The sequence below is a fragment of the Elephantulus edwardii genome, unplaced genomic scaffold, assembly GCF_000299155.1.
Source record: "Elephantulus edwardii isolate Elephantulus edwardi_28Jun2011 unplaced genomic scaffold, EleEdw1.0 scaffold00357, whole genome shotgun sequence".
NCBI classification, from domain to species: Eukaryota; Metazoa; Chordata; class Mammalia; order Macroscelidea; family Macroscelididae; genus Elephantulus; species Elephantulus edwardii.
The window spans coordinates 1,232,290-1,246,749 of NW_006400107.1; the positions used below are offsets into that span (position 1 = coordinate 1,232,290).

A 14,460-nucleotide genomic window follows, 5' to 3' on the forward strand; every position below is an offset into this window, starting at 1 on the left:
TTCCTTGGCTACAACAATGTCTCTTGGGCTCACGATGTAAAAGAGTGATTCGCCTTCGGAGTACTCTAAATGATAATCTCTACATTCATTCTCCTGAAAACCTCTGACAGAACATCAGAAGAGATCTCTTCACAAGTCTCAGGAAGAGGCTGGATAATATCCAATCTAGGTCTGGCACAGTATTCTCTTTCCGTTTTTTCTGAAACCTCCTTTACGTAGGAAAGCACAACAAGCTGATCACAGAGAGGTGCAAGTCCGCTGATGTAGAATTCAGTTTCAAACTGAGACACTATTTCAACATAGCGACTCGGTAAGTCTCTCATTTCATTGGCATGCCGTTCCTTCACTGAGCATATCTTGATAGAAGCCCCCCAGCTGATAATCAGTGTCACATCGTCCTTCCAGCAGAGGCTGCAGGGGTACATATCTGGGCGAAGACTTATATCATCTCGGGGCACATTGGTGATTATCTGCTTTGAGGTGATGTCAAAAATCTTCACAACCATGTTGTTGGCCCAGGCAATCAAGTGGCCTCGCCACTTCACGCTTCGTATATTTCCTTCCCCTTCACGCAGAACAGAAGACTTCCATCTGTTCATCCAAGACCGTTCAAACAGCAGCAACTTCTTCCCTCCAGTCACAAACTGCTTACAACTGTATTTCACAAACTGTGGGTGCATAGCAATGATTTTAATGGGACAGTCAAAAGTCTCATGAAATTCTTCCAAAGTATATAGTCCAAATACTTGGACCTTGCCATCCTCTGAACACACGCCCATGTGTTCTCCACTTTCATCAAGGCTGATCTGATTTATCTTCACAGAACTTACATCAAACTTCTGAGTGATATTCCCCTGGACATCAAGTAAGTAAACCTTGCCATAATGTGTGCCCAGTGCCAAAAACTTGTCATGCACTGTCATGCAGCTGGCTGCATCCTTCTGAAGAATTTCAGTTATGCCACTGGAAAGCCTTTCATACTTCAGTTTGGGTTCCTCTTCACTCTCTTCTTCCTCAGACTCGTCAGTAGACTCTTCAAGGGACATGGCTTCCTGCTCCTCAGCTTCCGCCATGGTGCACCAGCAGTCTACATATCTCTTTTAAACAGTTTTCTCCCTCCTCTGTTTCAGTGCAGTATACATTATTGAACCCATCTTACTCAGTCTCTCCCCAACCCCAAGGTCAGTCCCGTTCTACAACAGTGGCACCATGCAATATTTGTCCTTTTGTGACTGGGATACTTCACTTAGCAGAATGTTCTCCAGAGTCAACCATTTTGAATAGTATTGCATGAATTCCTTGTTTTTCAATGCAGATAGTATTCCTTTGTGCGAATATACCACAGCTTCTCTATCCATTCATTTGTTGATGGGCACTTAGGTTGTTTCCAACTCTTTGCTATTGTGAACAAAGCTGCAATAAACATGGCTGTGCATATATCTGCTTGGATGTCAGTTATGGTCTCTTCGGTGTATATTCCCAGTAGTGGAATTGCTGGGTCAAATGGTATCTCTATTTGCAACTTTTTGAGAAAGCTCCATACCGCTTTCCATAGGGGTTGCACCATTTTACACTCCTACCAACAGTGAATAAGGGTTCCATTTTCTCCACAATCTCTCCAGCATTTGTTGCTTGCTGTTCTGTTAAATTTTGCTATTTTGACTGGGGTGAGATGATATCTCATAGTTGTTTTAATTTGCATCTCTTTTAGTGCTAGGGATTTTGAGCATTTCTTCATGTGCTTGTTAGCCATCTGAATGTCGTCTTCGGTGAAGTGCCTGTTACATTTATGTTTCTTATAAAAAGTCTTTGCAATGAATAGGTCATTGATTGTGCAAAATTCAATCATTCTAACTCCAGCTTCATTTCTGTCACTGAGTCCCTGTTTTCCAACTATTGATTCTTCTCTGTTCCCATCTTTTGCATTCCAGTCACCTATTATTTTTATTGATTCAGTGACTGGGGTGATTGGGATGGGTGTGCCAGAGGCAGTGCGGTTGGCACAGGATAGAGCAGAGTTTAGGGCTGTTGTACATAGGGTCGCTATGAGTCGCAAACGACTCGACGACACATAACAACAACAACAACAACATATTGATTGCACGTTCTAGCGATCTCCGACTGTAAAAGTTGGTAGAAATCCCATGAATATAGATCCAAAAAATTGGGGGGAACGAAGCAAGAGGTGATAAATAATGTATACTGCATTAAAACAAGGGAGAGAACTGTTTAAAAGGGATATATGATTAGGTATTATTTACATGACAAGAGTGCAGCATAAGAGCTGCATAGTAAAGTGGATTGGGCGTGGGGGTGGGGATTGCATAACAATGAAAGAATGATAGAGCAGGATTTAGTACTGTTGTACATGATTGCTATGAGTCACAAGTGACTCGATGGCACATTACAACAACAACTCAAGGCTTGAATATTTTCTTCAGTTCCTTCAGCTTAAGAAATGCTGAATTCATCCCTTTAATTTTCCAACTCCAACTCTTTGCACATTTTATTGTATTTTGTTTTGTCTTCCCGTGCTAACCTTTGAAATTTGTTCAGCTCCTTAACTTCTTGATTTTTTCCCTTTGCTTTGGCTTCATGGCAGGGATGCATACTATCTCCATAACTTTTCAATCAATATGCAGAACAGATTACTTAGGAGGTAGGGGTCTATGAGGAGAAATGTGGCATCAGGATTGGAGAAAGACTCATCAACAACCTGAATTATGATAATGACACAATCTTGCTTGCTGAAACTGAGGAGAACCTGCAGTGCTTGCTCCAGAACGTCAGGGACTACAGCCTTCAATATGGATTGAAGCTTAGCATCAAGAAAACAAAGGTTCTCACCACTGGGCCTATTGGCAGCATCATGAGAGTAAAGAGATTGAGATTTTTAACAGCTTCAGCTTGCTTAGCCCCACAATCAGTACTCTTGGTCCCAGAAGCCAGGAAATCAAAAGCTAATTGTATTGGGGAAAATCTACTGTCAGGGACCTCCCCAGAGGACTAAAGAGCAATGATGTTAGTCTAGAGACTAAGGTGTCTAGACCAAGTCCAGGCCATGCCCTTCGCAATTACTTGCTATGCTTCAGAACTGACTAAGGATGAAAGAAGAAGAATTGATATTTTTGAGTTGCGGTGCTGAAGAGTACTGAATATACCATGGACCACTAAGAAGAGAATAAATAGGTTCATACTGGAGACGGCAAAAACAGATTGCTCCTTGGAGGCAAGGATTTTGAAGTCGTGTTTAACATTCTTTGGGCATGTTGTAAGGAGCAACCAGTCATTGGAGAGGGACATCATGCTTGGGAGGATGGAGGGACAGTGCAAGAGAGGAAGACCCTGGATGTGATTGATTGACTCAGTGACTGGGGTAATGGGGATAGGTATAATGGGGACAGAGACAATGAAGCTGATTTAAGACAGAGCAGAGTTCAGAGCGGTTGTATACAGGGTCACTAGAAGTCATAAACAACTGGAAGATATGAAACAACAATATCGCCAGGCCTTCATTTTCCATTTTTCTTGTGGAAGCTTTGTGGAAGTTCTACTGAAACCTGGCAAACATTCTTCTTTTTGTTATTTTTCTGTATCATCAAGTTGGAATTGACCCCTAGCTAACCTTCCAGTGGGTTTTTAGTCAGTAACTCACATGGAAGGAAATGGCCCATCTTGCTCCCATTGAGAAAGTGGTGGATTCAACCATGAGCCTTCAGATTGGTAGTGTAGCTCCTCACCAATAGGACTCCAACATCACAGTAAGCTGCATGTTTTCCCTGACAAGCAAGTGTGGCTGTCCATGCAGGGCAGGAACCCAGGCTTGTCCCCTGTCATGAAAGGTAGTATTTCAAAGCACGGCATTTGCACACTCTTCACTGAATGCTGAATTGTATTGGGAAAATCTACTGTCAGGGACCTCTCCAGAGGACTGAAGAGCAATAATGTTAGACTAGAGACTAAGGTGTCCAGACCAAGTCCAGGCCATGTCCTTTGCAATTACTTGCTATGCATCAGAGCTGAACAATGACTAAGGATGAAAGAAGGATTGATGTTTTTGAGTTGTGGTGCTGAAGAGTATTGAATATACCATGGACTACTAAAGAACAAATAGGTTTATTCTGGAAATGGCAAAACTTCCCAGTTTACTCTGATCTCTTTCAAGCTTATTTTGTCTTCATTAAATTTTATTTAACAAATATTTCTTGAAGATCAAGTATACACTAATCCCTATGTTAGGCACGATGGTATAAAAATAAATAAAGCAAGTTTTCCTTATTTAGAATGCAAGGACCTAGTAGGCAGTCAATACAGGCAAATAAGCCATGGATGTGCAGAGTGAGGCTCCCCTACAGGGATATGCAATGAGACAGATATGAGATTAGGTAGAAGTTGAGTTTCAAAAGAAGGGGATGCTTGAGGTTAGTCCTAAGGAAAAGGAAGGTTAGAGATAAGAACATTCCAGGCTGAGAAGACAGCTTGTATAGAAGCACTGAGGTGGAAATGAGCAGGCTACAACAGATCTGAGCGGTGCTGAGCAAACAGGAATGATGAAAACAAGCAGGGGAGGTAATGGAGGAGGAGCTGTGGTACAAAGGACCAGAGAGTAGGGCATCCTAGCAACATCAGAGTTCTCCTGGGAATCACAGTTGCATTATATGAATGAGCTTGTAGAAAAAGCACTGAAAGTCAGGACCAGATTAGAAGTGAGTGTAATTTAATTTCCTCCCAACTAAGCATTTTTAGTATATTTCTAATTATAATCAATTAAGATAATTTTTATGATATAAAAAACTAAACAACTAACAACCTGAGGGAAATAATCTCCTCTTCCAAAATAAACAAACAAAATCCATTTCTGTGAAGCTGATTCCACCGGATGTTATAGACTGAAGACTTGTTTAAATTAATCAGGAAACCGCATTACTATATTACCCTATCTCAGTCTACTTTTTTTTTTAAAGTAAGGCCCTTGCTTGATGGAGCACCAAATGTCCCCATGTCTTTGGCCTTCCTGTGTGTGAAGCAGTGTGGGGTCCAGGAGCTCTTCTGGCAGCAGATGGCCAGCCTGGGCCCAGTCCCTGCACACCTGAGCCTACTGTGAGCACATATCTCCAGGACTTGTGCAAGTGCATCTGCTCTCCTGTTGCTTCAGGGCGGATGTCATTGTGGTTACAATGAAAATCCACTACATTCTGTGAAAAATATAATTGGGGTCACAAGCCCTCCTTGGTGGCTTTCACATGTCACCTTGGCATTCTCTCCACCTAACCCCTGTGACACTCTACACAAAGGGGCTACACATCACCCCCTTCCCATAGCTGACAAATTAGACACAAGGCTGGAAGGCCCTTGAGTCACTGACACTTCCTGGAGACTGAGATAGGGAATTATGTCTTCAAACATTCCACTCCAGAGCCCAACCAGTATGGTACTATGAGATCTGGTGTTCCCTGACCTCCTATGCTTCTGCTACTGGACAAGGTGTCCTGTTGTATCTAACCATACTCTCTATCAGCCTCCATTTGACCTTTCTCCTCCTCTGAGAGCTCTGGTGGTAGTTCAAATCCACAAGTTGCTCCAAGATAGAAAGATGGACAAACTCATAATGCGCAAGTTACAGGCTCTAAAAACCAATTGGAGGCTTATTTATTAGTTGGTCATGACTTGACAACACATAACAACAACCTACAAGTGGAAACAGAAACAACACAAAATGGGAAACTGTTAGTATTTAAAGTGATAGTGCTAGCTCGCTGCCTGCTTGGTTGTTTCCTTGTTCCCTCATTTATGCAAGTTACTAGATAGGAAACATACAAACACACGTACACACTTATTTGATGGCAGGGAGTCATAACCATCACTATAGAGGTCCTTCTCTAGCCTTCCTCTTCTTCCATTTGAAAATACAGCATGGACAATGCACAAATTCTCAGAGAGGTGCACTGCATCTTCTGCAGCCACTCTGGAAATACTAATAAAATGAGAAACTTTCTAAATGTCCACTAACGGGAGAATTAAATAAAAAACAAGATACAAAACACACCCATTTAAAAGAATGGGGATCAGCGGTCATGTAAGGTGGAATAACTAGTCTCTGCCTGGTGCAGCAAAGGAACAAGAGTCAGGAAAAGGAGGAGAGAAGACAGATACGAAATGTCTCATCTCCATGAGTGGCTGCTTCCTTTGTCGGTATGGATGTGCACAGCAAGCATTATTGAACATTTTGACAAATGTGTTGATGGAAGAATCCTGATCAAAAGTAGGGAAATGCAGAACAGAATTTAGAATTTACATAGAATCCAGATTTTTCTGGATCCATGGAGACTGTATGAAGGCCTGCAATTATTATCATAAGATAATCTTTAAAGCTTTGAACCACAAATATCCCCTGAAGTCTTCTTAAACTCAAATAATAGTTTAGCTAAGCTGGTAAAGAATGTTTGCTTTGAGTAGTGTACTCTTTCAAGGCCTACTATATGGGATCAAGTTGACAACAGCAACTTAGAAGACCAGAAGGATGATTAAAGAGCAGTATATTTATGTTAATGGGAGAAACAATTCAGAAAAGGATGGTACAATTGTTTGCACAATCATCAATGTAATCAGTGTCATTGAATTGCATGTGTAGAAACTGTTGAATTGGTATGTGTTTTGCTATGTATTTCACAACAGCAATAGAATTAAATTATATGTATATCTCAAAACAAAAATATAAAGTAGTAAAAGAATGAAGGTTTATGTGTGCTAAGTTTTCTTCTACTGTACAGTGAAAAAAGTCAGTTGCAAAACTTTGGATTCAGAGCACAAAATCAACTACAGAAAGCAATACATAAGCATCTGTTTGAGCACTGGTAATATCTAAGGATAGAGCACAGTTTAGATCTGTTGTTTATAGGGTTACTACAAGTTGTAGTTTGTTCATAGAGTCACTATGAATCATATTTGACTTGATGCCATCTAACGACAAAGTTTGAAAGCCCCACTCAATTATAACTATGGTTTTCTCTGGAAAGTGAATCAACATGAGGAGAGAAAGATAGAGGCCTTTCTCTGTATTTTTCTGTAATCAAAAGTTTTTGAGAACATATCACTTCTGTCAGTCAATTTTAAAACATTTTTAAATAGTTCATATTTGCAGCTTGCGTATTTTGAAGAAGAAGGGCATTGGAATCAGAGCAATGGAAATATTTACCCAACATTCCTATCTGGACCCTGTGAGGAGAGGCCAGCTCAGGGACCTCAGCTCAGTCCACACTGTGCATCTGGGGATGTCCTTAACAGCAGACAGACTCATGGAACAGATAACGCCACTAGCAACAGCAACTGCACTCGCTGCAGGATTCAAAAAGAGAAAGAGCAGAAGCTCCAGACCACGAGACTTTGCGTTTTCGGAGTAGGAACAGGTAAAAAAAGAAATTCAAGTAAGTACTCACCCAGAAGACATGGGTGTTCTGGCTGAGCATCCAGAGCTGAGACTACAGAGACAAATTAAGTCCACACTAGACAAAGGGGACCTTTAACAGAGAACATTGCAGGCAAAGGGAAACAGCAAGAGCAAAGGCCAGGAACCAGAGAGGCCCAGCACAGAGATTCCTTGCAGAAGCGCATAAAGCTCCCCAAGTATGTTAAGGGTAAAGGCAGAGTCACAAGAGCCTGAAGCTAGGTCAGGGGCCAGATGCCCTTTGGGAGAATATGTGAAGCAGAGTGACTTATTGCAATGCCTGAGGAGGGAGGAGGCTGTGTGATTCAAGAGTTAGGGTCTGGGAGAGGGCCCTTAAAGGTGTGGACAGCAGAGGACTGACAGCCCACCTGCGGCTTCTCCTCCCACCACACCTGCCCAATGAAAATCCTGGTAAAGGTGACTGCCCAGATTCCAAAGAAGTGTCTTCTTTCTCAGCTTGCAATGCCCATTTTGCACAGAAAGCAGCAGTGAGACACCCAGGAGCAGATCAAGTGTCAAAGGAAATGGACACACCCTTCTCCCACCAGCTGTGAGCCCTTTACTGCCAGTGTTTCCTTTGATCTCTCAGTCACTCCCATGAGAGAGGCATTTCTAAACCATACTCAAGGGCTATTCTCAAGCCCAGAGGAGTCTGGTGGTCCGATGCTCAAGCACTGAGCTGCTGACTTAAAGGCAGGCAGTTTAAAGCTAGGAGCCGCTCTGCCGCAGAAAGCCAGGGAAGACAGCTCCTCTAGAGACCTCGAGCCTTGGAAACCCCACAGAGCAGTTGTCCTGGGGTCGCTATGAGGCACATGAGACTGAATGGCGAATGGTTTAGTCTCAAGTCCTGTTCCTCGTCCTCAAGCCCCCGGTTCTCAGCTACCCTCAGGCAAATTTGCCTGGACCACCACTAATCCACGGCTCCAGGCCTCTCACGCTGAAGGATGAGAACCACAGAAAAGAGGGCCACTCTAGGTTGGGGCGTGAGTGACATCACATCCTCTGCGAGCGCATTTGGGCGTCTGGCCCAAGGGCGTGCCCCGCCCCACCCGGGCATGCTCCTCCTGGACTCAGAGCTCCGCGCTAGGCGCACCATGGCCCGGCCAGTGACCGCCCTGTTCCCAGTAACCGCCCTGCTCCTGCCGCTGGCCATTCTGCCTAGTGAGTTTGTGGCCTCTGGGCTGGCAACCCAAAGGTGGTTCAAATCCACCACCTCCCTGGGAGAAAGATGGGCTATCTCTTCCTGGGTCGTTTATGACCTCGGAGGCGCCCCGAGGTCAGCCAAGGAGTCATCCCCACGGGACACCGGACGCCAGTGCGCCCAGGACAAGGGGAGGGCGAGCTCGAAAGCACTTTGCAAGCGACTCAATTCGCTTCCACCCCTACAGATGCCACCACGTCCCAGGGGTCTAAGGCCTTCCGGATGTCCCCGACGAAGGTGGAGGGGGCCCTGGACCAGACCGTGGAGCTGCAGTGCGAGGTGCTGCTGACCAATCCGAGCTCGGGGTGCTCGTGGCTGATGCAACGGCATGGTGGACCCCCCACCTTCCTCGCATACACCTCGAACTACCGCAAGCATCAGGAGGGCGAGCACTTCTCGGCCAACACGTTGGGCTCGAATACCTACAAGCTCACGGTGCGGAAATTCCGCGACGAGGACCAGGGCCACTACTTCTGCTCGGTCACCAGCAACTCCGTGATGCACTTCAGCCCCTTCGTGCCGGTGTTCCTCCCAGGTGGGCCGCAGGGAGCGGGGAGCAGGGAGGGGTGTGCACCCCACCAGCAGGGCTCTCTGCCGTCGCTTTGTTCACGCTTCCATTTCACATACAATAATAAGCTGGGGCTGGACGCTCTGCATAGAGACAGGAGGGATTTTTATGTGGAGGGGCGACTGGGGGGCATAGGGGTCCCTGGCTGGAATCCTGGGTGCGCCGCGCTCCTTTTGCTGGTCAGCGGCCAATGGCCACCAGCTTGAGCTTGTGGGCATGCCTTCAAAGGAGCCTCAGGCGTTGGTTCTGGGTGCCCAGCCAGAGACATCCAACCAAGAGGGTGACAGAGAAGGAGTCAGCACAGACCCTCGCCTTGTCCGGCACCACCCCTACCCGCTGCCCCCTCCTCCCTGCCTCCTTTTCCCGAGCAGGGTGAGCATCCACACCCCCTCTACTTCGCCCAGTCCTCCCTGCCTCCTCTCTTGGAGCAGGGTGCGCATCCACGACCCCCTGGCCGGTCCTCCCTACCTCCGCTCTGGGAACTGAGTGCGAGTCAGCGGGGTCCAGCACTTGGGTGGGGGTGCCCAAAATCGTGAGAAGGTCCACGTCGTAACCTGACCCAAACCGAGCTCTGTCGCTCCGGCAGAGAAGCCTACCACGAGACCACCGCGCTCACCGACACCAGCGCCCACTAATGGGTCGAAGTCACAGTCTCCGCACCCCAAAGATTGCTGGCCCCCCTCGGGAGGCGCAGGTGAGCGGGGAGAGACTGGGAGAGCTCCGCAGGGACGTTTCGCCCTGGGCCGGGGGCAGGGAAGTGGCCCTAGGCGGGAGTGGGGTCTCCAGGGCGCAGGGGCCGGATGGGCTGAGGGAGGCTGGCCTGGTCTCAATGTAAGCGTCTCCTTGCCGTCAGTGGAAGCAATAGGACTTGATTTCACCTGTGACCTCTACATCTGGGCTCCCCTGGCCGGCACGTGTGCGGTCCTTCTCCTGTCCCTGGTCATTATTGTCGTCTACAACCACAGTGAGTGCGCACCTCGGGGTGCGTCCCGTGGGCCTTACAGGGTGGCCTTGGCAGCGGACGGGTAGCTCTTTCTGGGACCTCGGGCCATGGAACCTGCTTCTTGGAGTAAAGGCCTGGTAGCTCTTCTTATTCTGCTTTCCCCTCTTGGCCGGGATTTAGAGGCCTCTAGTATCCCGCCAGATCTCGGGCAGGGGGCGGCCCCGGGAGAAGGCTAGGTGACCCTACGACTGGAGATGGGCCCCAGAAGTAGGCGGCTGACGCTCCAGTTCATCCACACCTGCAGCTGCAATTCCTAAAAGATGCACTCTCTAGAAGATGGCAAGGACGCCCTCGCCTGGGCTCTCAGAAGTTAGAGTCCCCCAAAAAATAAGAAAAGAGAAGGAAAAAACCTTATTTGAAGGCTATGAACGAGTAGGAGAGGTAATTTCTTTCCTTTTCTCTTCTCCCCGCCCCCATCTAGGAAACCGAAGACGTGTTTGCAAATGTCCGAGGTAAATGTATTTTGTTTTTAAATGCTAAGCTTTTCTAGGACTGATATTTCTTTTCTAAGTAAAGCAGAAGCTGAAAATGGTAACTAAGTGAATGCTTGGTCTACCTTTATATAGTGGTTATTATTGTTTATTGCCGTTGAGTTGACCCAGCTTATAGCTGACCAGAAGGGTTTTCAGAGATGGTACCTAGCACAGCAGGAGCCTGCTCCTCCCCCTCCCATGGACCCGCCTTGAAGTTGGCAGTGCAGTTATACTGTTTTGAAAAACAACAACAACACAACCATGCAAGTTATAAACCCCCTTTCACATCCTTACAGCTCCCTAAACCACCTACACCCAGTTTATTGCATTGACTGTTCCATGACAAAAACAAGGGGGGGGGGTGGCAGTGAAGAAATGGGCAAGGATGGCACAGGATGGGGTAGATTTCAAATTTGTTGTTCACAGTGTCACTATGAGTCCTGTGGACTGCATAATACTTAACAAAAAAGAAACTATTTTATTAGGTGATCTGGGCTTCCAGAAAAACTAGACTTCCCAAAGGGCAACCACCCAGGGCTGCAAGGAAGTCAGAGAAAGTACATAGTCCCTAAACAGAGTTAGGAGGTTGACAATATAGCCGGAACCTTTGAGGAGAATGGAGCCTTGGTACAGCTAGTAGAGAGAGCTGGTGGTGTGGAGAAATCTACTGATTTTAGAAGATCTCTACTCTCTTCAACCTGTCACCAAAAACCTATCTGCATGAACCTATCCTGACTGCCCCAAGTTGCTACCAATTTGAGTTCTTTCTCATCTGAATCCTTCCGTGTGGTTTTTGTTTTCATACAAAAACCTTTCTTCCCCCCTCACCCCCCCCCATTTGGTTGATCTGGTTTATTGAGGGACAGCCAAACTTTTATTACCTGAAACAAACAAATTAGGACCTTAGCTTCCATATTCCCCGTGTTAAAGCATAATATTGATCTACTAACAAGGACTGAAAGAAAAGGAATGGGAATGAGGGTCTGAGGTAGGGGCAATTAAGTGTCTAGTAGCTCAAATATCCATTCTACCCAATTCAACCCTTGGTCATTTGGAAATGCTTTTATAAGGGAAGCTTTCTCCTTTGCCCTGTGATAACACTCAACCCCTGCTCAAATGCCAGCACTGTGTTGGGGGACATACTCTGCAATCGCCTGTGCTCCCATCTCAGAGAATGTTCAAGAAGACAGAGATGCATTACACAGAGTTGTCAGGTGAAAAGGCCTATGTAATTAGTTATTTGTTTTACATAAATTTACATTTCATAGTTTAAACAATTTTTTTTGGTTGGTACAGAAGTTGCTGTTTTGTGGAGGAAAAAACTAAGGTTTCGAACATTAAGTGAAGTGCTCACAACTATACCACACTGCCAGCAAACAGCAGGCTACCACTGTCATCTGAAGCACTGGCTCCTTTCTGGAGCAATGGAGTAGGGTAGGGGAACTTTGTTCCCCTGGCGGGGGATAGGGAGTTAGTTGCCAACCCAACCCTCTGCTGATTTGAATACACAAGTGGCCACAGGAGAAAAAGATGGGCAACCACCTCCATGAGATAAACAGCCTCCCCAAAACTAGCTTGGAAGGTTAGCTATGAATTGGTTCCATCTCTTCAGTAATGAGTTTTTTCTTAAATTCTAGTAGCAGGTCAGAGAGGCTCAGGGCCAACCTGATTCACTAGTTCCTCTCCGTAGGTAAAATTATTTAAAAATGTTTGCCTCTGCTTTGCATTTCACACTCCTTAGTATTTATTTCTCTAGTATTTCTCTAAATGGATCAAAGTTCAATGTCCTTTGCATGATTCTTCTTGACAAAGGAAATGTAATGACTTTGCTAAGCATCTATAGCAGATGATATTCATACAGATAAAGTATCTTTAGAAATAAAAAAGAATATTTTTCCTTCTTCCCCTAACCCCAACATTTGTAGAATCTGAAGATTTTTTTTTCCTTTCAGTGTATTTATTGTGGTTTGAGTGAATAATTGCAAAACACATTTGTCATTCAACTGTTAATATGTATTTTGTTCTATAACATTAATGCCTATAGTGTAATCATACTTCACCTACTGCCTCCCTGTCAGGATGATTTTCTGTTCATCTTTCTGTACTTCTTTGTATCTTCCTTTTATTTGGTAGTATTGTACTGATCCTCCTTTTACTGGCTATGCCTTTTTCATCACAAATCTTTCTTGTGGTTGTTGTTGTTGGACACCAATCCAGGATTCATAATAACCCTTTGAACAACTGATCTGAAACTTGCCCTGTCCTACACCATCCTCATGGTCTTCTAGTATGCTTGCATTGTTATAATCACTGTGTCAACCCACGTATTAGAGGCATGTATTACTTATTTACTAATTCTTACCCTCTGCCACTTCCCTTCCCTCCCCATAATCATCCAAAACTTATTCTACCTGTGTGTAAACCTTTCTTTAGCTTTTTAGAGTATGATCTTATGCAGTATTTGTCTTTTTGTAACTGATTTTTTTCACATAGCATAAGATCCTCTAGATTCATCTATGTTATACAGCCTCTTTAGATTAATTTATTATTGTTTAGTGCACCATTGTATGAAGTATCATACTTTCTTTATCTGTCTGTCTGTTAATGTATACTCAGACAAGAGGTTTTGGAGGAAAATAATCTCTTAATGAAAACTCTTGTTTGTAAGTAAATAATTGACTGAAAATAAAATTCTGCCATGAAGCCCAAGCTAGAAGAGTCTGCACAATTGAGTTACTACATTCCACGAGGACTGTGGGCTGTTTAGCCACTGCACAGAGGTTTTAGAAGGATGCTATGTATAGACATGACACTCACAATGTGACACTCACAATGTGACACTCACAATGAAATAATCTTATTAGCAGGACCCACTGTTAAAATAGTACTAATTTTAGTGTAACACCAAGTTTGGGTTGTCTAGACTTCTAGAGAAAGCTGCTCTGTCTGACTGATTGTGGTGGTGGTTTATGACATCTTCCCCAAGAGCCTGTGAGGCTGGTGATGTGGAGGGTTGAGAATCAGATCAATCAACTGATGAGTTTGCTTGCCTGCTTCACTATCTTGACTCCAACTGAAGTTGGTTAGTGTTCTGAGAAGCTCAGCTGACTGGGTTAACATTCTGGCAAAGGCACTAGTCATGAACAAATATTACACTGAAGCAACTCTTGCTATACTCATGTTACTTAACTCTCTTTCAGGCCCCAGGTCAGACAGGGAGGCAAGCCCAACACTTCTGAGAGGTATGTCTAGCATGGATACCTTGTGCTGCAGCTACCACCAAACTTCAGCTCGCAATCTCTCCTCATGAAGACAAGCAACAGCCCTTCACTTCCAGTTTCCTAACCTTTCTTCTGTATTCATTCCTGATGCTATTTTTTTTTCAGTGAGTGTTGATTGTGGATCCAAGTAAAAAGAAATCCTTCACAGCATCACTGATTTTTTTTTCTTTCATCATAATGTTGTTTACTGGTCTAATTGTGAGGATTTTTGTTTTATTTATATTGACGTATAATTCATACTGAAGGCTATAGTCCTTGATCTTCAAGAAATGCTTCAAATCCTCTTCATTTCCAGCAAGTAAGGTGGTGTCTTCTGCATAACACAGGTTGTTGAATGAGTCTTCCTCCTATCCTGAAACCACCTTCTTCTTCATGTTATATTGGAAAGGGACGATCAAAGCTACCACAAAAGCTGTATTGTCAGACTTGTGCATAATGTCCTTCTCCAAGGATCAGTCCCTCCAGGCCACATACTAAAAGTATGTGAGAA

At 44.7% G+C, this 14,460-nt stretch overlaps 1 protein-coding gene and 1 pseudogene across 1 annotated transcript; one reads left to right on the forward strand and one right to left on the reverse strand.

Annotated features, from left to right (window-relative positions):
- Window positions 1-3: 3 nt before the first annotated feature.
- On the reverse strand, window positions 4-1,073 carry LOC102866727 (annotated as a pseudogene).
- Window positions 1,074-8,388: 7,315 nt separating this feature from the next.
- Window positions 8,389-13,941, forward strand: CD8A (CD8a molecule). The gene is made up of 6 exons (XM_006902021.1): window positions 8,389-8,605; window positions 8,833-9,180; window positions 9,800-9,907; window positions 10,067-10,177; window positions 10,638-10,668; window positions 13,890-13,941. Exons 1-6 carry the CDS (start codon window positions 8,389-8,391, stop codon window positions 13,939-13,941), a joined length of 867 nt encoding a protein of 288 aa, XP_006902083.1.
- Window positions 13,942-14,460: the final 519 nt, after the last annotated feature.